The sequence below is a fragment of the Zalophus californianus genome, chromosome 5, assembly GCF_009762305.2.
Source record: "Zalophus californianus isolate mZalCal1 chromosome 5, mZalCal1.pri.v2, whole genome shotgun sequence".
NCBI lineage: Eukaryota > Metazoa > Chordata > Mammalia > Carnivora > Otariidae > Zalophus > Zalophus californianus.
In genome coordinates this window covers 6,549,003-6,575,403 of record NC_045599.1, presented here as the reverse complement: position 1 = coordinate 6,575,403, position 26,401 = coordinate 6,549,003, and the positions used below count along the sequence as shown (strand labels likewise).

Here is a 26,401-nt window from a genome sequence, read left to right as displayed (position 1 = left end):
TTTTTCAGACAATTCAGCCTTTATTTTTGAAAATAATTCTGTAGCTTCAATTTTCTTCCATGAACTGAGGTCAGGCCAGAAGCAAAAACACACACATTGCTCTCCAACCTGCCATCCTCATCCTAATCTGAGCAGACACGGGAATGCCTGGGGGATAGGGGAGGGAGGCAGGAGCCATCCTGTCTTGGCAGTCCACCTACCCTGCGAGGGCCACCAGAAGCCTCAACCTTCAGGGAGGAGCCTGTGCACCAAACCCCGGGGGAGCAGGGACACAAGGAGCTAACCGCTCTTCCACAAGGCCAGCAGGAAACCTCCTACAGCATCGGGGAAGGGATCAATTTTTAGAAAGGCCAGGGCCCGGGAACAGAGTCTGTTTCATTGAGGCAAGATGAGGGATGCATGTCCCGGCACACCAGGGCTTTCTCCCTACCATGCCTCCCCAACCCCCTTCCCACTTCTGGGGATAAGCTGATGAGAAGTCTTGCTTTTCCCCTTCAACTTTTCATCTTAGAATCACAAACTGCTACGCTGCAAGGAAAGAAGAGCAGAGAGGAGATCAGGGATAAGGAGAGGGTAGCAGAGAAATAGGGGTAGGTGGCGGTAAACCCCGAAAGCCCAACAGCTCCACCCAGACTCTGATGATGACACTCCTCTGGTTAGTCTCATTTTGGCCACAGATTACATCTCCTATTCAAATAACCCAACAACCCCTCAAATTGGGGGAAGGTGAGAATGGGGAGCAGATACAGGAGGTGAGCTCAGACTCTGCTTGGAAGAGCCAGGTCAAGGGAAAGAGAGCTGGTCAAGACAGCTAAAGCTGCCCACCTCTCTGCAGATGCTCTAGGAGAAAACCTGGAACATGGAAGTCTGTGGCCCCCACATGCCCGAGTCTCTCCCTACCACACAGTGGTTTCCTGCCTAATACCACCCAACATACCCCAGCAAGGTTCCCCTGATTTGACCCCCTTGGGAACAGGAGAATAACCCTCACCTTATCCTCTGTGCTCTTGAATGCCATTCGAAAAAAGAAAAAAAAAAGAAAAGAAAGAAAAAAAGAAAAAGGAAAGATAAATGTACCCAGGAGAGACACACGGAGAGAATGATGCAGCCCAGGGACCTGGTCCCATCTCAGCCCACGAGATGGCAAGAAGTGAGCCCAGGAGGAGCAGGTGGTGCTGCTAATTCCAGCTAGGGTCATAGCCGTCCCAGGTCTGCGGCGGGGCCAGGTGGACACGGCGGCCCCGGAACAGGAAGCTGACGATGCCCCGGTAGCCGGCCCTGGGGACCCCGGACTTGAGGTCGTCCATGACTCCCAGGGCCTTGGCAAAGGCCTTGAAGCTGTCCCTGCCGGTGTACTGTACCCGCACCTCCCCCAGCTCGCTGCGCTCACTGGTCCTCACTTTCTCCACCTGCAGGAGGGGAGCCCCGTAGACGCGGGCGAGGAAATCTCTGTCGTAGGTCTCCTGCCGCAGGTAGGACAGGTCCAGCTGGGTGAAGGGCACGAAGTGCTGGTTCAGCTTGATGAACTTGAGGTGCTGGTCGAAAAACTGCCCGTGGCTCACACCCTTGCGGCCAAAGGTCATGGTTCTGGAGATCTCGGGCCGCACGCAGGCCCGGCCCTGCCGCTGCTCTGGCCTGCGCATCCAGTCGTCCCAGAAGGCCCTGGGCCACTTGGGCTCCAGCTCCGCCCACAGCTCGGCCAGCAGCAGCCAGCCGAGGCCCGGGAAGAAGTCGGTGCGGTAGAGCAGCTCCGGCTTGCTCGCGTCCACCATCTGCTCCTTGCCGTTGTCGTTCCAGGCGGACACACACCACAGGGACGGGTCGGCCCTCAGCAGCGGGTAGGTGGCCTGAAAGTACTCGAAGAAGTCCGGCGCCACCTCCAGGTCGTCCTCCACCACCACGGCCGCCGGGAACTGGAACCGGTGGAAGACCTGGCCCAGCGCCCAGCGGTAGTGGCGCGCGATCTTGTAGTAGCCCTGGAACTTGCGGTGGTCGGGCGGCACGGCGATGCTGCTCAGGTCCGGCTGCCGGATGTGCGTGACGGCGCTGCCGTACGAGGCAATGACCTGCGCTGTCTCCTCGTGCCCGCAGTCCTGGCTGACAATGATGGGGAAGTGCTCGGCCGAGGGCCGGTAATGCAGCAGCTTGTCCAGGCAGCGCCGGACTGTGCTGCGGTCACACGCGATCACCAGGATGGGGATCACGGCTGGCGGCGAGGACACAGGCACGCGCGGGGGCCTGCGGGGGGCGGCAGTGGGCACCCTCCACCGCTGGCTCCAGCGGGCATGATGCTCCCGGATCTGCTGCAGCAGTCCCCTCTGCCGCTCCAGTTCCACCTCGGCGTCCTCGGCCAGGCGGATCACCTCGCGGGTGAGGCCGGCGGGGTCGTCATCAAGAGCGCTGTCCGAGGGCAGCCGGCCGGGCGACGGGCGTGTCCAGAAGAAGAGGAGCAGCAGGGCGTTCCAGGCCACAAAGAGGATGGCGCCCCACAGCACAAGCCCTGCAGACTGCTTCTTCAGCATCCTGGCCCCCACGGGGGAGGCCGGCAAGGGTGGGGCTCGAGGCTGCCCTTGGCTTGCCTAGTTGGCTTCCACAGCCCGAGGGACGCTCTCTCTGGCCTTCGGGATTAGGAAGCAGCCATGTACCTGCAGTGAGGACAGAGAAAACCAACCTTCATCACAAAGACATGGGGCTGTGCCGGGGTGGAGGCCTGGGGGCCGGAGGGGCACCCAAGAATAGGAGCAACAGTGCGGGAGGAGGGAGGCCAGGAGGCTCACTCCAGAGCTCTCTTAGAAAAGGGCTGCCTATCTCCTAATCTGGGATAAATACGACAGGACAACGTACTTCCCCCACTCCACACTGAGTCCATGAGTCCTCAGAAAAGCAATACAGTTTGAGGAGGAAGTAGAGAGTGATGTTGTAAAGGAGGAAGCAAGGGAATCCTATTTTCCCTTCCATACCTGACAGACTTCAGTTCCATCTTCCATCCAGAGTTTGGGGGCAGGGGTGGAGGTGAGCCCATCTGTCTCCCATTCCTCAAATCAAACTGCTCAAAGATTACTGATTTAAAAACTCTATTATCGGGCGCCTGGGTGGCTCAGTTGTTAAGCGTCTGCCTTCGGCTCAGGTCATGATCCCAGGGTCCTGGGATCGAGCCCCGCATCGGGCTCCCTGCTCGGCGGGAAGCCTGCTTCTTCCTCTCCCACTCCCCCTGCTTGTGTTCCCTCTCTCGCTGTGTCTCTGTCAAATAAATAAATAAAATCTTAAAAAAAAAAAAAAACGCTCTAGTATCAGGGGCCCCTGGGTGGCTCAGTCAGTTAAGTGTCAACTCTTGGTATCCAGCTCAGGTCAAGATCTCTAGGTCCTGAGACACGGGCCCTGGGCTCACCGGGGAGTCTGCTGGAGTTTCTCTCCCTCTGCCCCTTCTGCCAGCTCATGCGTCCATGTTCTCTCTCTCTCTCAAATAAATAAAATCTTAAAAAAAAAAAAAAAGAAAGAAAAACTCTAATATAATCACACCTCTAGGCGAAAGCCAGACCTTACCTAATAAGGAAGCACTAGAGGCCTTCCCACAAAGGTCAGGGGCAAAGCCAAGCTGCCCACCATCTATATGACTATTTAACATTCTGTTGGAGGGATCAGCCAATGTGAATGGACTACAGAAGACAAAGGCAGAAGTAGAAAAAGAAGCATGACTATCTCTATTTGTTGATACTGTAAGAATATGCCTGGGAAACTCTAAGGGAATCAATGATAAAACAAACCCAAACAACTGAAGAATTGAGCAAAGCAGCAGGATATAAAAATTAACATGCACAGGGGCGCCTGGGTGGCTCAGTCGGTTAAGCGGCTGCCTTCGGCTCAGGTCATGATCCCAGGGTCCTGGGATTGAGCTTTGCATCGGGAGAGCCTGCTTCTCCCTCTCCCACTCCCGCTGCTTGTGTTCCCTCTCTTGCTGTCTCTCTGTCAAATAAATAAATGAAATCTTTAAAATAAAAATAAATAATTAACTAACATGCACAAATCAATAGCCTTCATATCCACAAGTAATAATTCATTACAAGTCACAATGGATGAGAAAACCCTATTTAGGACAGCCATAAAAATGATTATGTAAGAATAAACTTAACAAGAAATATTCAAAACCTACATGAATAAGACTATAGTTCCTAAAGACATAAAGGAGGACTTACACATCCTTGTTCTTGGTTAGGACATCTGACCACCATCAGAAATCTCAATAAAAATACGTTTTTTGGGAGCTAGACAAACCAACAGTAATGTGATGAGTACTGGGTGTTATATGCAACTAATGAATCACTGAACATTATATCAAAAAGTAATGATGTATTGAATGTTGGCTAATTGAACATAAATTAAAAAATGAAAGAAAAAAAGAACATACAAGGCCATCTAGGAAAATAATGAAAACAACGTGTGAAAGAGGGACTAACCCTACCAGCCATTAAAATACTACACATTACAAAGCTTCTATAATTAAAACTATGTGATGCTAGTAGGTAAATAAACAGATCATCCAAAGAAATACAATTTAAACTATAGAAAATAGACCCAAATACATGTAGAAACCTAATACATGATACAGGTGATATTTAAAAATTACTAGGGCAAAAAAAATGGTCTTATTAGTTGTTATAACAACTATGTAGCTATTTGAAAAACAAAATTAGACCTGTACAGAAGAATAACTTCCAAGTGGATTAGAGATATAAATATAAAAAATAGGGGCACCTGGGTGGCTCAGTCCATCATCCCAGGGTTCTGGGATCAAGCCCCACATCAGGCTCCCTGCTTGGTGGGGAGTCTGCTTCTCTCTCTCCCACTCCCCCTGCTTGTGTTCCCTCTCTCGCTGTGTCTCTCTCTGCCAAATAAATAAAATCTAAAATAAATAAATAAATATAAAAAATATAACTATACAAGTGCTAGAAGAAAATACGGGTCAATTCCTCTATAACCTGAGTACAGATAAAGGCTAAGTTTGATTCAAAATCTAGATGCAGTAATAAGAACATTTTTGCATGATATAAACACCATTAGCCAGGTTAAAATACAAACTGGGAGAGAATGTTGCAATATATATACAAATAAGAAGATAGGAGACAAAGAACTTTTAAACTGAGGGGGTAAAAAGCCAAAACTCCTCGTCTTGAGACAAGGGCAACTCACAAAAAGATACTGAAATGGTCCTTAGACATATGAAAAGATACTTCACTTACAAGAAAAATGCAAATTAAACTCTACTAAGATAAAATTTCTCACCCATCAGATGCAAAAATTCAAACAGTTGTCCTCCTAAGAGTGTCAAATGAAAAACAGAAGTTCTTAATTTTATCTTTATTTTTTTTTAAAGATTTTATTTATTCATTTGAGAAAGAGGCAGGGGGAGAGGGAGAAGCAGACTCCCCACTGAGCTAGCAGCCTGATGAATTGGGGCTCCATCCCAGGGCCCTGGGATCATGACCTGAGCTGAAGGCAGACACTTATTAACCATCTGAGCCACCCAGAAGCCCCAGAAGGTCTTAATTTTAATGGTATTCAATTATCAAGGGTTTCATCTTTTGTGGATCATGCTTTTCGCATTGTATCTAATGAATCTTTGCCAAAATCACACATATCTTTCCCTATGTTTTCTCTTTCAGGTCTTATAGTTTTAGGTTTTACAATTAGGTTTATGGTTCATTTTGAGTTAATTTTTGTATATGGTGTGAGGTATGGAATTAATGTCCTTTTATAGCAGTTTGGTAGTTTGTCAAAATGCCAGAGTTACCAAGTCCACTATTAGATATATAGCCAAGAGAAATAAAAACATGCATCCATACAAAAACTATCTTGAATGTTTATAGCAGCTTTATTCATAATCACCAAAACCTGGGAAAAACCCAATGCCCATCAACAGAGGAATACAGATAAACAAACTGTGGCTTACCTATAAAATGGAATAATATTCAAAGGAATAAACTACTGACACATACAACACATGGATGAATCTCAAAATATGCGATTTGTGAATGACTGAAATAAGAGCACATACACTGAGTCCACTTATATAAATCTCCAGGAAATACAGAGTAATTGATAGTGACAAAGCAAATCAGTGGTTGCCTAGGCATGGAGGCAGTGAGGACAGTGAGGGGGGGTATTACAAAGGGACAGTAGGAAACTCTGCTGTTATCTTGTTGGGGTAAATAGTTACAAACTTATCAAATTGTACGTTTTAAGTATGTGCACTTTACTCTATGTCAACTATACCTCAATAAAACTTTCCCTTTAAGAAAAGGCATTATTGGGTCAAATGACAAAACTGGAATGTAGGTAGTCAATTAAAGTATCCATGTTGACTGACAAATAGCCATACTGTGGTTATGGAAAATAATATCCCAATTCTTAGCTAATTCAGACTAAAGTAATTAGGAGTACAGAGTCATGACAGAGCCAACTTCTCAAATGGTTCAGAAATAAATATCATGTATACATAGAGAGAGCATGCAAATGTGGCAAAATGCTAATAGGTGAATCTGAGTAAAGGAATGAGTGTCCTTATACTATTTTAATTGTTGCATCTTTTTTGTAAATTGAAATTATTTCCAAATAAAGTTTCTTAAAATCAATATGGGGACATGGCCCACAGTTGTGACTAGTTTTGTCCAATATGGCCCCAGTTAGGCACATCAGTAGGGGCAACTGAAGCAATCCATTTGTCCTGAACTCCTTAATCACTCAGCACACACCTGCTGACTGCCAGGCTCTGGGAAGGGACTGGGACAGCATCTTACTAGAGAAAGGCATGGCCCTACCAACCCTCTTCCCCTACCAGAACTCACTACTTGAAAGGATCTACCACACCCTCCAATTTCCAGACAGTTGACATTACAGACCATGCAACTCTCTCCCTGGCTTTCCTACTTCTAGTCTCCACTCCTCACACCCTGAAGCTTTAGGTATGTGCCCTTTTGTGCCTGCTGCTCTGCCAGTTACCCTCTGCCTCACAGCCACCAAAATCTCAGGTTCCAGATCTCATCTCTGCACTTCTGGACTCTTGAGCAGGCATATCCAGTGTCAAAAGATCAAAGTGTTGATGGATCTGCCTGCTCAAGGAACATGGATTATGTCTCTAAAGGAACATGGATTATGTCTTCCTCCTGGGGAGACTCCCCAAGCCCCTGCTGGCAGCACCTCCACCTGTCTTCTGAGAAACCATCCACCTCAACTCCATAGCACCAGTCCCTCAGAAAACTCAAGTCCGGGAGGGGGAGGAGCAAGATGGCAGAGGGGTAGGAGACCTGGATTTCGTCTGGTCCCAGAAATTCAGCTGGCTAGGGATCAAACCATTCTGAACAGCTACAAACTCAACAGGAGATCGAAGAAAAGAATAGCAGCAACTCTCTGAACAGAAAAGCGACCACTTTCTGGAAGGTAGGACATGAGGAGAAGTGAATCTAAGGCGATATTTGGGAGGATAGACAGTGGGGGAGGGGGCCTCCGTCGGCCGCTTCTGGCAAGTGATAGAGCCGCGGAGCACAAAATTGGAACTTTTAGAAGCTGGCTCCACTGAGGGACGTCGCTCCAGTGGCTAAGCGGGCGGTGGAACCCTCACGGGACACTGTGATCTCAGGACCCTCGGGGTCACAGAAAGATCGGGGGTGCCTGAGGGCGGCAGAGCTCCCAGGTATTGGAGGGGGGAAGCCGGCTGCAGAGACGGAGCTAAGGCGTGGGCTCTCAGCTCGGGGTTGCCATAAACTGTGATCCGCGATCCGCGGCACAGTCGGGCCACTGCTCCTCCAGCAGGGACCCAACAAGCAGCAGATCCGGGGAGACTCCCCTTCCTCCTCTAGGAGGAGTAGCACGGGAGCGCACCGCAGGGATCTGGTGGGTTTGGAGACTCCACACTGAGTTGGGTGCCAGGGATAGAAACACTCGGTCACAGGCCGTGTGAGCACAGAGTGCGGCCAGAGACCGGGAACACGGGAGTGACTGACTGCTTTTCTCTGGGGGCACACTGAGGAGCGGGGCCCCAAGTTCTCGGCTCCTCCGGGGTGGAGATTGGGAGGCTGTCATATTCACTCTCATCCTCCAAAGTTGTGCGGAAAGGTTGGAGGGAACAAAAGCTCTAGAGAGCAAACCCAAGCAGATTACTTAGCCCGGACCGGCAAGGGCAGGCCAATTCCGCCTCCAGCAGACATTTGGGAACCACGGCAATAGGCCCCTCCCCAGAAGATCAGCAAGAACAGCCAGCCAAGACCAAGTTTACCCATCAATGAGAACGGCAGAACTCCAGCACTAGGGGAATACTGCACATAGAATTCATGGCTTTTTGCCCATGATTCCTTAGTCTTTCAAAGTTAATTCTTTTTTTAACTTCCTTTTTCTTTTTTCTTGAATTTTTTTCCCTTTTGCAACCAACATCTTATCAATCCCTTTTTAAAAAAAATCTTTTTTACTTTTCATTTTTAGAGTCATATTCTATCCCTTCATAGTAGTTAACCTTATTTTTGGTATATACATACATATTGTTCGCTCCTTAAATTCTGGGATACAGTTTCTTCTAACAGACCAAAATACACCCTAAATCTCTAGTGTATGGCTTTGTACTAGTCTCCTGCCGGATCACATTCTCTTCATTTTTTTAATTCCTCTTTCTTTTTGCAACAAACTTCTTATCAATTCCTTTTATAAAACCTTTTATAATTTTCATCTTTGCAGTCATATTCCATCCCTTCATATTATTTACCCTTATTTTTGTACATATATAAGTTTTCCTTTCTTTAAAATTTTGAGAGGCACTTTCTTCTAAGACCAAAATATGCCCAAAATCTAGTGTGTGGCACTGATCTATGCACCAGCCTGATCATATCTGATCATATTCTGTTTTTTTTTTTAAATCTTTTTCTTTTTTCTTTCTTTCTCTTTCTTTCCCCCCCGGTTTCAGGTCTCTTCTGATTTGTTTAGTGTGTATTTATCTGGGGTCATTGTTACCCTGTTAGCATTTTGTTCTCTCATTCATCTATTCTCCTCTGGACAAAATGACAAGATGGAAAAAATCACCTCAAAAAAAAAAAAAAAAAAAAAGAACAAGAGGCAGTACAAATTGCCAGGGACCTAATCAATACAGACATTAGTAAGATGTCGGAACGAGAGTTCAGAATGACGATTTTAAAGATACCAGCTTGGCTTGAAAAAAGCATGGAAGATATTAGAAAAACCTTTTTGGAGAAATAAAAGAACAAAAATCTAACCAAGCTGAAATCAAAAAGGGTCTTAATGAGGTGCAATCAAAAATGGAGGCTCTAACTGCTAGGATAAATGAGGCAGAAGAGAGAATTAGTGATGTAAAAGACGAAATGATAGAAAATAAAGAAGCTGAGAAAAAGAGATAAACAACTACTGAATCACAAGGGCACAATTCGAGAGATAAGTGATACCATAAGATGAAACAATATTAGAATAATTGGGATCCCAGAAGAAGAAGAAAGAGAGGGGCAGAAGGTATATTGGAGTAAATTATAGGAGAGAATTTCCCTAATCTGGGGAAGGAACAGGCATCAAAATCCAGAGGGCACAGAGAACCCCCCCTCAAAATGAATAAAAATAGGTCAACACCCCAACATCTAATAGTGAAACTTATGAGACTCAGAGACAAAGAGAAAATCCTGAAAGCAGCTCTGGAGAAGAGATCTGTAAGCTACAATGGTAGAAACATTAGACTGGCAACAGACCTAACCACAGAGACCTGGGATGCCAGAAAGGACTGACATGATATATTCAGAGCACTAAATGGGAAAAATATGCAGCCAAGAATACTATATCCAGCTAGGCTGGATAGAAGGAGAGATAAAAAGCTTCAGGACAAACAAAAACTAAAGGAATTTGCAAACACAAAACCAACTCTACAGGAAATATTGAAAGGGGTCCTCTAAGCAAATAAAGAGCCTAAAAGTAACATAGACCAGAAAGGAACACAGACAATATACACTAACAGGAACCTTACAGGCAATACAATGGCACTAAATTCATATCTCACAATAGTTACCCTGAATGTAAATGGACTAAATGCCCAATCAAAAGATACAGGCTATCAGATTGGATTAAAAAACAAGACCCATCGATATGCTGTCTGCAAGAGACTCATTTTAGACCCAAAGACACCTCCAGATTGAAAGTGAGGGGGTAGAACACCATTTACCATGCTAAAGGACACCAAAAGAAAGCTGGGGTGGCAATCCTTCTATCAGACAAATTAGATTTTAAACCAAAGACTGTAATAAGAGATGAGGAAGGACACTATATCCTACTTAAAGGGTCTATCCAACAAGAATATCTAACAACTGTAAATATCTATGCCCCTAACATGGGAGCAGACAATTATATAAGCCAATTAATAACAAAAGCAAAGAAACACATTGACAACAATACAATAGTGGGAGATTTTAACAGCCCCCCCGACTGAAATGGACAGATCATCAAAGCAAAAGATCAAAAAGGAAATAAAGACTTTAAATGACACACTGGACTAAATGGACTTCGCAGAGGTATTCAGAACATTTCATCCCAAAGCAACAGAATACACATTCTTGACTAGTGTCCATGGAACATTCTCCAGAATTGATCATATCCTAGGTCACAAAAAAGGTCTCAACTGGCACCAAAAGACTGGGATCATTCCCTGCATATTTTCAGACCACAATGCTTTGAAACTAGAACTCAATCACAAGAGGAAAGTCGGAAAGAACTCAAATACATAGAGGCTAAAGAGCATCCTACTAAAGAATGAATGGGTCAACCAGGAAATTAAAGAAGAATGAAAAACATTCATGGAAACAAATGAAAATGAAAACATAACTGTTCAAAATCTTTGGGATGCAGCAAAGGCAGTCCTAAGAGGAAAGTACATAGCAATACAAGCCTTTCTCGAGAAACAAGAAAGGTCTCAAATACACAACCTAACCCTACACCTAAAGGAGCTGAGGAAAGAACAGCAAATAAAGCCTAAACCCAGAAGGAGAAGAGAAATAATAAAGATCAGAGCAGAATTCAATGACGCATAAACCAAAAGAACAGTAGAACAGATCAATGAAACTAGGAGCTGGTTCTTTGAAAGAATTAACAAGATTGATAAACCCCTGGCCAGACTTATCAAAAAGAAAAGAGAAACGACCCAAATAAATAAAATCATGAATGAAAGAGGAGAGATCACAACCAACACCAAAGAAATACAAACAATTATAAGAACATATTATGAGCAACTCTATGCCAGCAAAATAGATAATCTGGAAGAAATGGATGCATTCCTAGAGATGTATCAACTACCAAGACTGAACCAGGAAGAAACAGAAAACCTGAACAGACCTATAACCACTAAGGAAATTGAAGCAGTCATCAAAAATCTCCCAAAAACAACAGCCCAGGGCCAGATGGCTTGCCAGGGGAATTCTACCAAACATTTAAAGAAGAATTCATACCTATTCTCCTGAAACTGTTCCAAAAAATAGAAATGGAAGGAAAACTTCCAAACTCGTTTTATGAGGCCACCATTACCTTGATCCCAAAACCAGACAAAGACCCCATCAAAAAGGAGAATTACAGACCAATATCCTTGATGAACATGGATGCAAAATTCTCACCAAAATACTAGCCAATAGGATCCAACAGTATATTAAAAGGATTATTCACCACGACCAAGTGGGATTTATCCCTGGGCTGCAAGGTTGGTTCAACATCCGCAAATCAATCAACGTGATACAATGCATTAACAAAAGAGAGAACAAGAAGCATATGATCCTTACAATAAAGATGCAGAAAAAGTATTTGACAAAGTACAGCATCCTTTCTTGATCAAAACTTTTCAGAGTATATGGATAGAGGGTACATACCTCAATATCATAAAAGCCATCTATGTAAAACCTAAAGCGAATATCATTCTCAATGGGGAAAAGCTGAGAGCTTTCCCCCTAAGGTCAGGAACATGGCAGGGATGTCCACTTTCACCACTGCTATTCACCATAGTATTAGAAGTCCTAGCCACAGCAATCAGACAACAAAAAGAAATCAAAGGCATCCAAATCGGTAAAGAGGAAGTCAAACTCTCACTCTTTGCAGGTGATAGGATACTGTATGTGGAAAACCCAAAAGACTCCATCCCAAAACTGCTAGAACTCATACAGGAATTCAGTAAAGTAGTAGGATATAAAATCAATGCACAGAAATCAGTGGCATTCCTCTACACCAACAAGACAGGAGAGAGAAATTAAGGAGTCAATCCCATTTACAATTGCACACAAAACCATAAGATACCTAGGATTAAATCTAACCAAAGAGGCAAAGGATCTGTACTCAGAAAACTATAAAATACTCATGAAAGAAATTGAGGAAGACACCAAGAAATGGAAAAACTTTCCATGCTCATGGATTGGAAGAACAAATATTGTGAAGATGTCAATGCTACCTAGAGCAATCTACACACTCAATGCAATCCCTATCAAAATACCATCCACTGTTTTCAAAGAAATGGAACAAACAATCCTAAAATTTGTATGGAACCAGAAAAGACCCCGAATAGCCAGAGGAACGTTGAAAAAGAAAAGCAAAGCTGGTGGCATCACAATTCCGGACTTCCAGCTCTATTACAAAGCTGTCATCATCAAGACCGTATGGTATGGGCACAAAAACAGACACATAGATCGATGAACCAGAATAGAGAGCCCAGAAATGGACCCTCAAGTCTATGGTCAACTAATCTTTGACAAAGCAGGAAAGAATGTCCAATGGTAAAAAGAGAGCCTCTTCAACAAATGGTGCTGGGAAAATTGGATAGACACATGCAGAAGAATGAAAGTGTCATTCTTACACCACACACAAAAATAGACTCAAAATGGTTGAAAGACCTAAATGTGAGACAGGAGTCCATCAAAATCCTAAAGGAGAACACATGCAGCAACCTCTTTGACTTCAGCTGCAGCAACTTCTTCCTAGAAACATTGCCAAAGGCAAGGGAAGCAAGGGCAAAAATGAACTCTTGGGACTTCATCAAGATAAAGTTTTGCACAGCAAAGGAAACAGTCAACAAAACCAAAAGACAACCGACAGAATGGGAGAAGATATTTGCAAATGATGTATCAGATAAAGGGCTAGTATCCAAAATCTATAAAGAACTTATCAAACTCAACACCCAAAGAAGAAATAATCCAATCAAGAAATGGGCAGAAGACATGAACAGACATTTTTCCAAAGAAGACATCCAAGTGGCCAACAGACACATGAAAAAGTGCTCAATATCGCTCGGCATCAGGGAAATCCAAATCAAAACCTCAATGAGATACCACCTCACACCAGTTAGAATCACTAAAACTAACAAGTCAGGAAACGACAGATGTTGGTGGGGATATGGAGAAAGGGGAACCCTCCTACACTGTTGGTGGGAACGCAAGCTGGTGCAACCCCTCTGGAAAACAGTATGGAGGTTCCTCAAAAAGTTGAAAATAGAGCTACCATACAATCCAGCAATTGCACTACTGGGTATTTACCCCAAAGATACAAATGTAGGGATCCGAAGGGGTACGTGCACCCCGATGTTTATAGCAGCAATGTCCACAATAGCCAAACTGTGGAAAGAGCCAAGATGTCCATCGACAGATGAATGGATAAAGAAGATGTGGTATATATACACAATGGAATATTATGCAGCCATCAAAAGGAATGAAATCTTGCCATTTGCAATAATGTGGATGGAACTGGAGGGTATTATGCTAAGCGAAATAAGTCAATCAGAGAAAGACATGTATCATATGACCTCATTGATATGAGGAATTCTTAATCTCAGGAAACAAACTGAGGGTTGCTGGAGTGGCGTGGGGTGAGAGGGATGGCGTGGCTGGGTGATGGACATTGGGAAGGGTATATGCTATGGTGAGCGTTGTGAATTGTGTAAGACTGTTGAATCACAGACCTGTACCTCTGAAACACATAATACATTATATGTTAAAAAAAAAAAAAGAAGAAGATAGTAGGAAGGGAAAAATGAAGGGGGGGAATTGGAGGGGGAGATGAATCATGAAAGACTATGGACTCTGAGAAACAAACTGAGGGTTCTGGGGGGGGTAGGGGGATGGGTTAGCCTGGTGATGGGTATTAAAGAGGGCATGTACTGAATGGAGCACTGGGTTTTATACACAAACAATGAATCATGGAACACTACATCAAAAACTAATGATGTAATGTATGGTGATTAACGTGAAAAAAGGAGAGAAAATAAAAAGGAAAACTCAAGTCCGTTTCCACTCTACTGTGTCATTAAATTCCTATGTTATCAGTGCTCATATACAAATCAGAGTTTCCTAGAAGAGAGAGATAACAGATTTCCAGTTAACTTCTTCACTGCCCCGCAGGACGTGGTCATTGTTGGATCTTTCCCTCCAATCTCCTATCCAGGGTTCCCAATCCCCTGAATTCCTGCCTCCTAACTGACTGGGCAGGAAGGGATGGAGGAAGGAAAAAAGAGACTGAACTCCATCATCTGAAATGCTACCTCAAAGTTGGAGGAACAGACCTGTCTCTGACTTATCGATGAGCCACCTCAGACCAGCAAGCTCTCAGACTGGTGGGAAAACCCCAAGGGACCACATCCTTTCTACCGTGCAGATGACATGTAAAATCCTTCACTCTTCTCCAGACATTAGGAACTAGGTGGTCCACATCCACTTCCGGAAGCCGAGAAGCCCTCCTGTCTCCCATCCTTCTAAGCCATGCGGATCAAAGCAATCTTCTCAATCCCTCAGAGGACTGGACTAAGCATGTTTGTAAGCATAAAGCATGGCTGGACGGCCCACAGGAAACAGCTGTCCCAGTCCAGCCGAGGCCTCTACCTAAGGGCTCAGGCCGTCGTTCTCCAGATCATGACCATTTTTTTCTAAATTGTGAAACAGAACTTGGTCCTCTTTCCAGAGAGAACGCAACATGTCTATTCCCAAGCCCCACTGCTCTCTACACAGACTCTTCCAGAGCCAGTGCCGTTTCCTACTGCTTCTTCACATACTCTCCAGACAGGATCCTCCTCTGTATGGAAGTTAATGAATGGTGTGTGCATACAAAAGCACATGTGCTGTGCCCAAGGGATGGTAAAGCCAGCAAGCCAACACATTCATTGAGGAAGTGCTGCTCTCAGGCCTACCATCAGGAGTAACAAATGCTTGGCACCACCCCACGTTTTTTCACATCTCTGAAACTCAATCTTCTCACTTCTAATATGGAAATTACAATAGAATACCACACTGGACTGCTATAAAGATTGGGTGAGATAATCTGCATCAGGTGTTTAGAATAGTGCCCAGCTGTGACATAAATTAAGCCAGTCACTCCTCCATCCCCTCTCCAGCTGGCTCTCTCTGCTCCATTCTATTAGATCCTTCTGAGCCTGCCTCAAGGCCTCTGCATGTGCCTGAATGACTGGTCTGTTCCTCCCTCCCTCCTTCATTTGGTGTGCTTTCACTCATGTCTCTGCCAGGGAAGATGTCAGACAATGTGAAGTCTACCCCCCCTTCACAATCACAATCATTGCTATCAGTGCAACTTCTTGCTCAAGATCTGTTAAACCCCCTCAGCTACAAACTATTCAAGAACGGGCACCAGCTCCCCAGGGCAGCCAAGTTGTTGTGCTAGGATCTTTGACCATCAAGAGAGATTTACCAATGACCTAAAAAGTGACTTCTGTGCAGATGCCACTCACCCACAATCCCTTACCTACAAGTCCCATGGCCAAAAAGCACTGAAAAAGAGAAGTTTTCTACACTCATTTGGCAGTAAAACCTTTGGTGAAATCTGATGTGATCTAATGTAAGGCTATTTATAGTATTTATTATCCATTTAGTGTGACTATTTATACATTTGCCACAGAAATTAAGATGCTGGATTATGGTGTGCTGTTCCACACTTCATACTATATAATAAATGCACCAGATCATCTTTTTAAAATTCAAAAAATTCTAAATTCTGAAACATATCCAGCCCCAAGCCTTTCAGAATTATGAAAATCGAAGAGACAGTTACTCATTCATTGCCACAGTCCCATTTCAAGCCCTTGAACCTGAACTCTCTTTCCTTATGCGATACTGTTTTTTAAGCCTGAACTCTTGATGTAGCTTCTCAGCTAGTCTACCTAATGCCAATCTTGCATTCCCCTAAGCAACCTTCCCAACAGCACCAGAGCATCCTTCTTTCCTAGAGTGCACAGCTGGTCACAACACTAACCTGCCTTAAAAACCAGGAAGGGGCTACCACTGCTCACAGAATTAAACTCAAATTCATTAGGACACACAAGGCCTTCAGAACAAATTAACTTCAACATCCTTTTTCAAGCTCACCCCCAACCATTAACCTCTGAACCCCATTCTCTGGCTTCAGCAAGCTACTTATTTCCCCCAACAAGTACACTTATATGCTGCAGTCTTAGCTCCAGCTGTTCCTTCATCCTGAAACATCACCCATGGACCCACTGTAGGAACTCACACACTCTTTCGAGCCCGGTTCAGCAAATCCTTCCATAACATCCCAGGTAGAGCCAGGCCTTCCCACAACAACCCTCACACCACACTCTCCCCACACCTCCTGTTTCTCCCCTTCACACTGTAACAGAATCTGTGGCTGTGCTTATGTGGTTCTCACCTTACTCCTGAGGAAAAAAGCTCTATGACCTTTAACCCTATTACAGTGCTTGACACACATATGAAGTTCAAGTGGCTAGCTGGCAGACTGCTTGCATTATTAACTGAATCAGGGAGAAAGACCAAACCAGCAGCATGAGAGTGAAGGATTACATTTTCCAAAGATGATCACCACATATCCCCCCCCACATGCTCTTCTTACAAAAATGTAATGCCATTCTTCCCACTAGAGGTGGGGGATGCGAGGTCTACGTTCCCTCTTTGATCTGTGGCTATGGAGGAAGTGACCACGCATGATTTGCAAAACTAGTCCACGAAAGGCAATACAGTTTCCACCTGTTTTTCCTGAGGTGCATGCTCTTTGAATGCGGCCACAGAAGTTGGGGGAAGCCCAAGCCACAAGGACAGGCCACCCACAGGTATTCCAGTTCACAACCCAAGCTAAGGTTCTAGCCAACAGCAAGCATCAACAATCAGACATGGGAGGAAGCCTTTCAGATGATCCCAGCCGTGGCCACATCCGACTGCAACCACGTTGAACGACCACGAGCAAGAACCACAGAGCTAAGATAGGAATAAAATGATTCTGTTGTTTCAAGCCATTAAGTTTTGAGGTGATGTGTGATATAGCAGTAAGTACCTGAAATAATGAGTAAAACAGAATCTAAGTACCCCTGATAAGCACAGCAAGTGTTCCTCCTGTCCTCTGTGCTCAAAGCCCCAAGTCCAAAATCTGAGGGTCTGCCTCTACTCATATTCCCTTCCTTACCAATAGCTATTACTGAACAATAAAAACACTTAATGTTCAATAGCTATAATTTATTCTCTCCTACAGTTTCAAAAGGTCAGGAATTTGGACAGTGGGGCAAAGCAGATGACCTGTTTCTGCTCCATGATGTCTGGGACCTCAGCTGGAAGACTCAAAAGCTGGGGGGTGGACTCTCCCTCAAAGGCTTATTCGGTCACATGTCTGCAGGTCGATGTTAGCATGGTTTGATGAAGTGCTGGCTGCAACACCTCCACGTAGCCTCTTCACGTGGCCTGGGTTTCCTCTGAACTTGATGGCTGGGTTCCAAAGATGAGTGTCCCAAGAAAGACAGCAAACCAGGTGAAACTGTATCCTTATCATGATCCAGCCTGGGATCACTTCTGTCTTTTACTCATAGGTCAGAGGAATCATGAATGCCTGCCCACACTCAAAGGGAGAAAACCATAGATCCCACCACTGGTGGGTGGAGAACAATGTCCAATTGTAACAACAAGTGGAATGGGATATTTATGGGGTGACCATTTTGGGAAAATATAATCTGCCACACCTTCCTTTTCTAAAATAGAACAAGAGTCCTTAACTCTGACCTGAGCTCCTGATGTTCTGTTATTAATGCACATTTGCCTGCAAGGCACAGATTCAAAACTAGTTCTGATTTTAAAATAAAGTTAAAAAAAAAAAACTAGTTCTGATTTGCTAGAATTTTCACACTCCTTTAGGGAAGTGACACAGTTGATCCACACCACCAGGTACAAAGACATCTGCACCGTGGTGGAAGATGAGTGAGCATTTTTAGTGTGTAAAACCCTTAGCCCAAACCCAGGAGGCTCTGAGCAGGTCCCAACTCCTGTGGGTCTCAGTTTTTTCCCTCTGAAGGACTGCCTAGAAGCTGTGATCCCTTTCCAACACCCTGATTCCATGGTATTCTGCAGCCAGTCCCCACTCTCTGGCAAAACTATATCTTAAACAGCAAAAGAACACCAGATAGTTAACTTCCCTTCATGAGCAATAATGGAAAAGTCATACTTAGCTTCAAAAAAAGTATGGGAGTTAAAGTAATATTGCAGGCTATCTCTTCTTTGTCTTGCTTACCATGTTAAAAAACACTGCCTAAAAAATCCAAAGTACAGAATACACCTCAGATAATGGAGACCTAACTGAATTACTTTATCGTTCATTATTAGGCCTCTGCTAGACTCCTGCATCATGTATCAGGCTCCATACTTTCACAAGGACGGAAGAAATGAAAAGAAGTCAGGGAAGATACACTGAATAATTCAAGAGCTTAGAGAGTAAGACCTAGGAGGAAGGGATGCAGGTTATTCATCCTGAAAAAGAAAAGGATAAAAGAAAGCATGATGTTAGCACAGCAAAAAGTATGAAAGCCTGGGAAACCAGGTAACCTTGGGCAAGTCACTTGACCCACTTGCACCTTGGTTCCCTTAGCTGAACTGAAAAAGAAATTATTTGGATCTTCCCCAGGTTCCCTGGTTTCTGATGATGAAAAGCATAGGACAATTTCCCCCAATGTCCCAAACAGGAAGTGAGTTTAAGGTGTCACATATGCAACTGAGGTTAAACAAAACTACAGTGCTAACTCAGAAAAGGACACAGAAGCAGGAATCCAGAAGAGCTCAATGGTCTCCAGTAACGGGGTCAGACAGGGGTGATTCACCGTGGGAGGCAGACTCAGGGGATGTAAGCATCTAAAAGAAAAGGCTCCATGGTCTGAAAACTGTTACAAACGACAGAAAACAAAGCTGGCTCTCCCAGCCAGTGATGACCTAACGCAAAGAGTAATTGAACAGGCCACAGGGGCAAGGGTTAACCAAGGTGGAGCCTCACCCTGGGGCTCACTGTTCAGTACAAACGCAGATCAGCTGGCCACACAGCCCCTCTGCTCCAGTTTATAAGATGGGGGCTCTGTACGTCTCAGAAGCCCCCGACCCCACCACACACGTTAGCTAACAAGTAGGAAAAAGTTTTTTTTCTAATTTACATATTTTCATATGGAGTCAGTTTTTCCTTGCGGCTGTAAAAGAACCCTAGTAACCAGTGGAAAGGACGCTGGGGTGGGGTTTGGCAAAGGCCACCTCCCCTTCCCGCTCCCCAAACTCTCTGCAGTAATCCCACCTCCTCTGGCCCCGCACCCACGTACGCCCTACCACCGAGTTTCACAACCGCCTCCCTCCCCGCGGAGCCCGCCCTCCCTCCAACAGCTGGAGGCCCGGGATTCCGAGAACGCAACGCGGAGTTCGACTTCCCGGCTCGGGAGCGGTGCGCGGCCGAAACCCGGGGCGGGCCGGGCCAAGTCCCTCTCGCTGGGGCTCCCGGGCACCCGGGCTGTCGGGGGACACGGAGCGCTCGGAGAGGAGCCGCTTCTCAAGCCGGGACCCGAGCCCCGGGAGCGCCCTCTCTGCTCCCGCGGGGCCTCCTTCAGTCGGACCTCCATCCCCTCCCCGGGACAAGCCTCAGAACTGACGGACGCCGGCGTTTCGGGCCCCTACTCACCAGGTCCTCCCAACCTCCCGGACCTGAACTTGGGCCGCCCCGGGGCGCGGGGGACGAGCCCGGTGCCCCGGCGCGTTCCAGCGCTCGCGCGGACGCCGGCGCCTTCCTCCCGGCCGGCCCTTCCTACATGCGCCGGGCCGGCCCGCCAGGCGAGCAACGTGGCCCTTCCCCGAGAAGGGCGGGGCGGGGAGGGCCGAGGGGCGGGGAGGGCCGAGGGGCGGGACTGGCCGCCCGCACTAGCCGGGGGCCCTGCTTCCCCGGCCCGCCTCCTCCGCCCGACGCGGCAATTACCGGCCGTCCGGACATCCCAAGTTTTCCGGGGTCCTGAACTTCAGGAGGCGCTGTGTTGACAGCTGTTACACTGGGCCCTTCCCTGCTCACAATCCCGACCCCTCAACCCTGTCCAGTCGAAACTTCGGGAGTCTTGCCATCCCTAGCCCCAGAGCACGGAGCCTCATAGAGTTGATGGGGAGAGCCCTGCCTGAGGTAGGCGGGGCAGCCAGATGGTGCGTCCACCAAATCCAAGGCCAAGGTCTGGGGACAGCGCTCATCAACCTGCTAAACTCTAGCTTCCGGGAGGGAGGAGTTGGGGCAACACAGGGGCCACAGGGTGCAGGGATGTGAGAACAAGAACCAAGGTGCCAAAAAAGAAGCCAGAGAGGAAACACCTGCTGCCAAAAGCAGAAGGGGGCCAGCTGTTGTTCTTTTTTCTTTTTTAAATACTTTTTTTGTTTTTTTCTTTCGAGGTGGGTAATGAGAGCTGTTCACTCTGAGTACAGGAGCAGAGGACAGACTTGTCCCTGGGGTAAGAACCATGAGACCTAAGGAATAAAGGATGATGTGGTAGCCCTATGAAAGGGGGTGAGGGAGCCCCCTGGAAAAGCCTTGATGTCTGTGTCTGATCCTGGGAAGTGAGGGTGGGGAACTGAGAACTACTGGCTACTCATGCACACCCAGTCTAGGGCCAGCCCTACCAAAGTGATGAGGACACGCTGTACAAGCACAACGCCCTCCCCCAATCCACTTCCCTCCTGTGTTCCACACAGCAGGCAGGAACTTAGCAGTGTGTGCTTACTGACTGATTTCGCTCACTAACTTGTTTCTACATGAAACCAGGAATTATGAAGGGTTCTAGAGACACAAAAAGGCAGGGCATGCCCTAAAGGCCCCCCTGCCTGGGGCTAAGGAAATAAACCAATTGCACAGAAGCCTCCACATGCAGAACCCTCCCAGCAGCTCTGCAGAGTGTGCATTATCATCCCATTCTACAGATCAGGAGTGTGAATCTCAGAATAAGTGCCAACTGGCTGAAGGTCCCAAGACTTAGTGAGGGGTATGGCCAGATTTTAGACCCAGGCATTTCTGCACTTATTCCTTCCACTTACACACCCTTGAGTGCAAATGCTCTCAGATGGCTGTGTGTCCAACATGACAGGTGCACAGTGGGGCAGCAGGGAAGTTCTGGCAGAAGCAGCTGGAGCCTAGCCCTGAAGGAGCAGAGTGAGAAAAGAGCTGACACCTTACTGAGGCTGGACGTGTGTGTGTGTGTGTGTGTGTCCAAGGTTTCCAGCTGAGCTGACTTCATGGACCATGGCAGGAAATGCAAGCCCATGCCCATATGCCAGCCAGTAGCCACTGTCTCTGCATCTCTGCCCTCTCTTTATGCTTTCCTTACGAAGGGAGTTGGGGGATATGGGAGGCCTACACACTCACACTCCATGTCAAAGTAAGAAGGAAAATGGTAATTCCGAGAAGTGTAAAAAGCTGGGAAATACTGGTTTGTAGATACAAGATATCAGGAGCTAAAATCACCCTCCAGGACAAAGGACATGGTAGGATGCTGAAAAGTGGGGCAGACCAACCAGCCCATGAGATGTCACATTCCCACCTCTAATAATAATCCTTCTCTATCGAAGGCAGTTCAGTGGGGACAAAATGGGGTACTGTTTGTGCACCAGAACTCAACATCCAACGACTACAATCCTTTGTTGAAATTCCAAGGCTCACAGGAAGATCTAAGGGTAGAAATTCCCCAGCTGCAAAAGGACTGTCCCAAGCAGAAAGAGCCTGGTTAGAGAACTGGTTTGGGCTGAATTGTTGGATGGAAACAAGAGAAAACATTTGGTCTGAGAGGCAAGAAGCCAGGGTGATAGGTGCCACATTGACCTGGGAAAAGAGGTCCTGGGCTTTTGATGGAGATTTCATGAGGAGGTGTTATGGAGGGGAGAAGGGGGAAGAAAGACAGAAACAAGGAGCTAGGTACCTGAATTCTGGGAATGAAACTGAAATTGGAATATATGAAAATGGAAGAAATAGGAAGATCTGATCACAAGATAAGAGAGAATTAGAAGTGAAAATACTGTATCCTGCCCACCCCCACCACCTCCAAAAGAGGACTGGAAAAATAAGAAGGAAGTGAAAATTGTTCCAATTGCCTTCCCATAAACCATACCTAAGATACCCTGAATTTTTTTACAATTTAGAAAAAAATTCATGCTCTGAACTTAAAAGACAGATCTTGGCTGGAAGAAGTAAAATCAAAGTTTTAAATCAATGTTGTGTCTATTTTTCCCTCTCCCATTCTCCCAACATCCCCACTCCCCTTGGAGACCCAGAAACACAGCTCATCAAGATCAAAGAAAAGAGAAAAGATTAATACAAGGACCAGTGAGCAATGTCTGTGAAATGAGACTTTTGGTTAGCCACATACAATTCCTCTTGTATGACAGAATGGTATAAATAAATTCAGTTAAAACACATCCACAGCTTTTGGTTAAGTCTACCACAGGTCCTGGGTAAGTGGTCTGAGATCCTGGTACCCCTGTGAGAAGGCCGATGACTGTCTTGAGAAAGCTATCTTGTGACAGGGTCAGGCAGAGCACAGGACTAGAACTTTCGGTGAAAATGACAGGGGAGAGGAATTCTGGTTCAGTCTAGGGAGGAAAGGTCTTACCAAAGAGGCTGTCTGACAGGGCACTGAATTCCCCTCCCTGAAGGTTTGCAGCAGAATGCAGATGGCCCTCATCAGGTCAGATGCTGGGCAGGCCCAGCACTGGGCAGGTGATTACAGTATCTGCCTCTCCACACTTAGGCAAGCCCTTTGTGCTCAAGGCTTCTGTAGCTTCCCCTTACATATCAAACTGGGGGAATAATCCCTGCTCTCTCTTCCTTACAACAGTGTGGTGACAGAAAAGTGACCCAGCAGCGTGGACACTTCACGTAACATAAGTGCCATATAAATATAGCACAACTCTGTGCACTCACAGGCCTTCCGGGTAAGGTGAGGGCTGCAGACGCATTCTGGGGCCAGATATCCCTCGCAAGGACTGGCACCAGGAATTTGCCGGGCTAAGCTGGGGGAAGTGACATGCCACCCTGAAATCTATACCTTCTAAAGTAGAAGCCTGGGCTGAAAGATACTGCCCCAAGCCAGCCTCAGATCAGAGAAGGAACAGCTCACCACTGGGCTGGTGAAGGAGGGGGAAAAAAGAAACCAAGTCATAAATATACGATTTTCAGCTTGCAAATGACCTTAGTTATTGCTGCCAACCCCAATGAATGTGAGCTCCAGGTGTTACACAGCTAGTAAAAGGCAAGGAGATGCTAGAAGCCAAGCTTTCTGCCCTGTGCCCCCAGGCCACCATACCCCACTGTCTATCAAAATTCCCAACACATCTCCTTTCTGTTTGTTGTCACTGAGAAAAGCAGGTATCTTGGCATAGGTAAACTGGAGTTCAAGGAAGGAGCAGGAAGGAGGTGAGAAGGTAACTATGAACAGGTCTTTGGAAAGAGAGCCTGCAAAAATATAAAGGGCTAGAGATGGCAGTCCAAAAAAAACTGTCATGTTCAAGAGCAGGAGAGAATACCAGGATATGGCACAGGAAGAAAAGGCCTAGCATTTACTCCAAGAAATGGAGCTCTGTCTCCTAACCACACACTTGGCCCTTGAGACTTATACTTTCCTCCACCCCTCTTTAATCTGCTACCCCAAAGAGGCATACTTATCACAAGTGTGGAGAGCCCTGAGGACCAGAGTCCCTCAATCTAAGTTCTCCAAGGACCCGTGCACCTTTTCCACCATTTGATGGTCCCAAGTATTGTTTAACAGGAACAAGATGAGACAAATTCAGGGCAGGCTTTTCATTGAGGACATCCAAGGCTTTCGCCAATACACTAATTCAATAAAAGAACTCCTAATTCAGAGTTTTTTTGGATGTACTAATTATACAAGCATTATCAAGCAATGTCAATGGTACTGTTTTCCATGGACACGGCCCTGGATACTTTTCAAAATCTATCATTTCATTTGCTTCCTGTAACAACCTGTGAGGGACCTGTAAAGTCAGTTATCCCCATCTTACAGGTGAACAGAACATGGCAGAGCTTAACCCATATATCTAGGGTTGCACACTAAGAAAGTCAGAGCTAGAACAAAAATTCAACTGATCTCAAACCTGTATTCTGTTCCTCTGCTATCTGCATAAGGCTTCATGGCTTAAACCCCCTTTAGAGGGAGGAGGAAGAAAGACAATTTAGGAAGTTACCTAGACCATCTTCTACCCTCCCCCAAGGCAGTTCTATTCAGTTAGTTCCCCCAAAACACAGCAGCCTGCCTCTGCCTAGGTAATCCATCCTAGAGTATTACTTAGCCCAAAATGTGTTGACTCAGTGTTGGCCCTTATAAATAATCTAATCTCTAATCTAACCTCTCCTCAGAAGCCTAAATTCTTTTCATGTTCTCCTAGGCCTAACTTCACAATTGCATTGCACACAGCCCTTGCAAGGTACTCCTTCTGCCTGGGTAAAGATAGGCTGGGAACAAGTCTGCACTCTAGTAAGAGAGTGAAACAGAGGTGAAGCTTCCTGTGTACCCATCAGGGTAAGGGTTCTCATCAGGCACTTCCTAAATGGCAGCGTCTCCAGATTTGCCCCACTCAACATTTTCTGCACAAAAGCAGCAAGACACCCAGTGGGAAGTGAGACAGGAACCTTACCTTTCTTCTCTCAGCTGCTCCCCTGGAGATCATCAAACCCCCTTCCAGCACTCCATTTCCAAAACTTAAGAATCCCAAATCAGACACACCAAACAAAGTGCAGCTTCTCTCCTCTTATCCAGGTCCAAAGGCCATGGCTGAGTGGACTGAGGGGGAGGAGTCTGGGGGGGAAGGGGTATGTCCACGCCCCTCCCCCCCCACTGCAGGGTTCGGTGTCCCTCCCAGGGGTCTGTTACATTCCTTCATTCAGCTGGCTTATTAAGCCCAGAGTCTGGTGTTGGGCAGATCCCAGGTTCTATCCCATCTCTTGCTCAAGGAAGGGAAGTTATCCACTGTGAGGACTGGCCGGTCTGTCTTCTGCTGGGGTTCATGAGAAGAAACAGGCCATAGAACCGGCATGGCCAGAAGGCTGATTTCAGTGTTAACCTGTGGAATATTTAAACGTTACGACACTTTCTAATCTATTATATACCCAAATGGATTCCTAAGACCAGATCCCTTACCTAAAAAAAATTAGATTCCTTTACCCTGCTCTATCATCAATGGAGACTGTCTTCTAAGAAACACAGAAAAGAACATCCTTCTTCCTTCTCCCTCTTGTCTTACTGCCACACACTAATCTCCTACATCTCCCAAGCTTCTTAGACTGTTCAGTGTTTTAATCGCCGGGTCAGCTCTCCCAAAATGAACTAAATCCATTCCAGACCTAGATGCTGGCACCTTCCACATACATTCTTTGCTCCTTTCCCTTCACCCTCACCTCCCCGTCTGCTTCCAAAACTGTGCCAGGGATGGAATTCCTAATCTCATCTCAAACTCCTTCCCAGGGCCACTGAGAGAACACTCTCCTGGAAGAGAGGCCTGAGTCCTGCCAGCTGCAGAGTGTTCCAATTTCTCGGTTGGGAAGCCCACTCCGGTCGTCCCCTCTCTTCTAAGTTTACACACACACACACACACACACACACACACACACACACACACACACACACACACACACACACACACACACACACACACACACACACACACACACACACACACACACACACACACACACACACACACACACACACACACACACACACACACACACACACACACACACACACACACACACACACACCCCCCTCTTCCTTCCTGTAGGGGCGTGGCGTTCACATGACCCCCCCCCAAGTTTAACTCCTCCCACCCTTCTCCTCCGAACCCCGTGCTCCGTGTTCACGGGGAAAGGGAGTGACACTGCGACCCTCCCTAGACTCTAGACTGTGACCCCCACCCCTCTACCACCTGGACGACCCTCACCCCATCTGCGATGGGTCGTTACCTGGGTCCTGCCCGCCTGGTCTCAGAAGCCGTGGCCCTCCCAGATCGGAGTCCAGGCCCCAGGTTGGGTCCCGACCAGCGGCCCAGGCCCCACCCCCTCGACCCCCGGCGGCCGGGCCCTCCCCTCGCGCTCC

At 46.4% G+C, this 26,401-nt stretch overlaps 1 protein-coding gene across 6 annotated transcripts; it reads right to left on the bottom strand.

Annotated features, from left to right (window-relative positions):
* MGAT1 (alpha-1,3-mannosyl-glycoprotein 2-beta-N-acetylglucosaminyltransferase) lies at positions 1-26,401 on the bottom strand. Of its 6 annotated transcripts, none has more exons than XM_027605299.1 (3): positions 26,269-26,401; positions 24,945-25,370; positions 1-2,645 (listed from the first exon to the last, which is right to left on the bottom strand). In XM_027605299.1, the coding sequence occupies exon 3, from the start codon at positions 2,520-2,522 to the stop codon at positions 1,179-1,181; it is 1,344 nt and encodes a 447-aa protein (XP_027461100.1). In that variant the 5' UTR covers positions 2,523-2,645; positions 24,945-25,370; positions 26,269-26,401; the 3' UTR covers positions 1-1,178. The 6 variants fall into 6 exon arrangements, with proteins under 6 accessions (XP_027461100.1, XP_027461103.1, XP_027461101.1 ...); XM_027605302.2 differs by lacking the exon at positions 26,269-26,401 and adding an exon at positions 25,705-25,925; XM_027605300.2 differs by lacking the exon at positions 26,269-26,401 and adding an exon at positions 25,448-25,682.

Bases quoted from the DNA above. Each gene is read 5' to 3' on its own strand.
- MGAT1 (XM_027605299.1), bottom strand. From the start codon at position 2,522: ATGCTGAAGAAGCAGTCTGCAGGGCTTGTGCTGTGGGGCGCCATCCTC.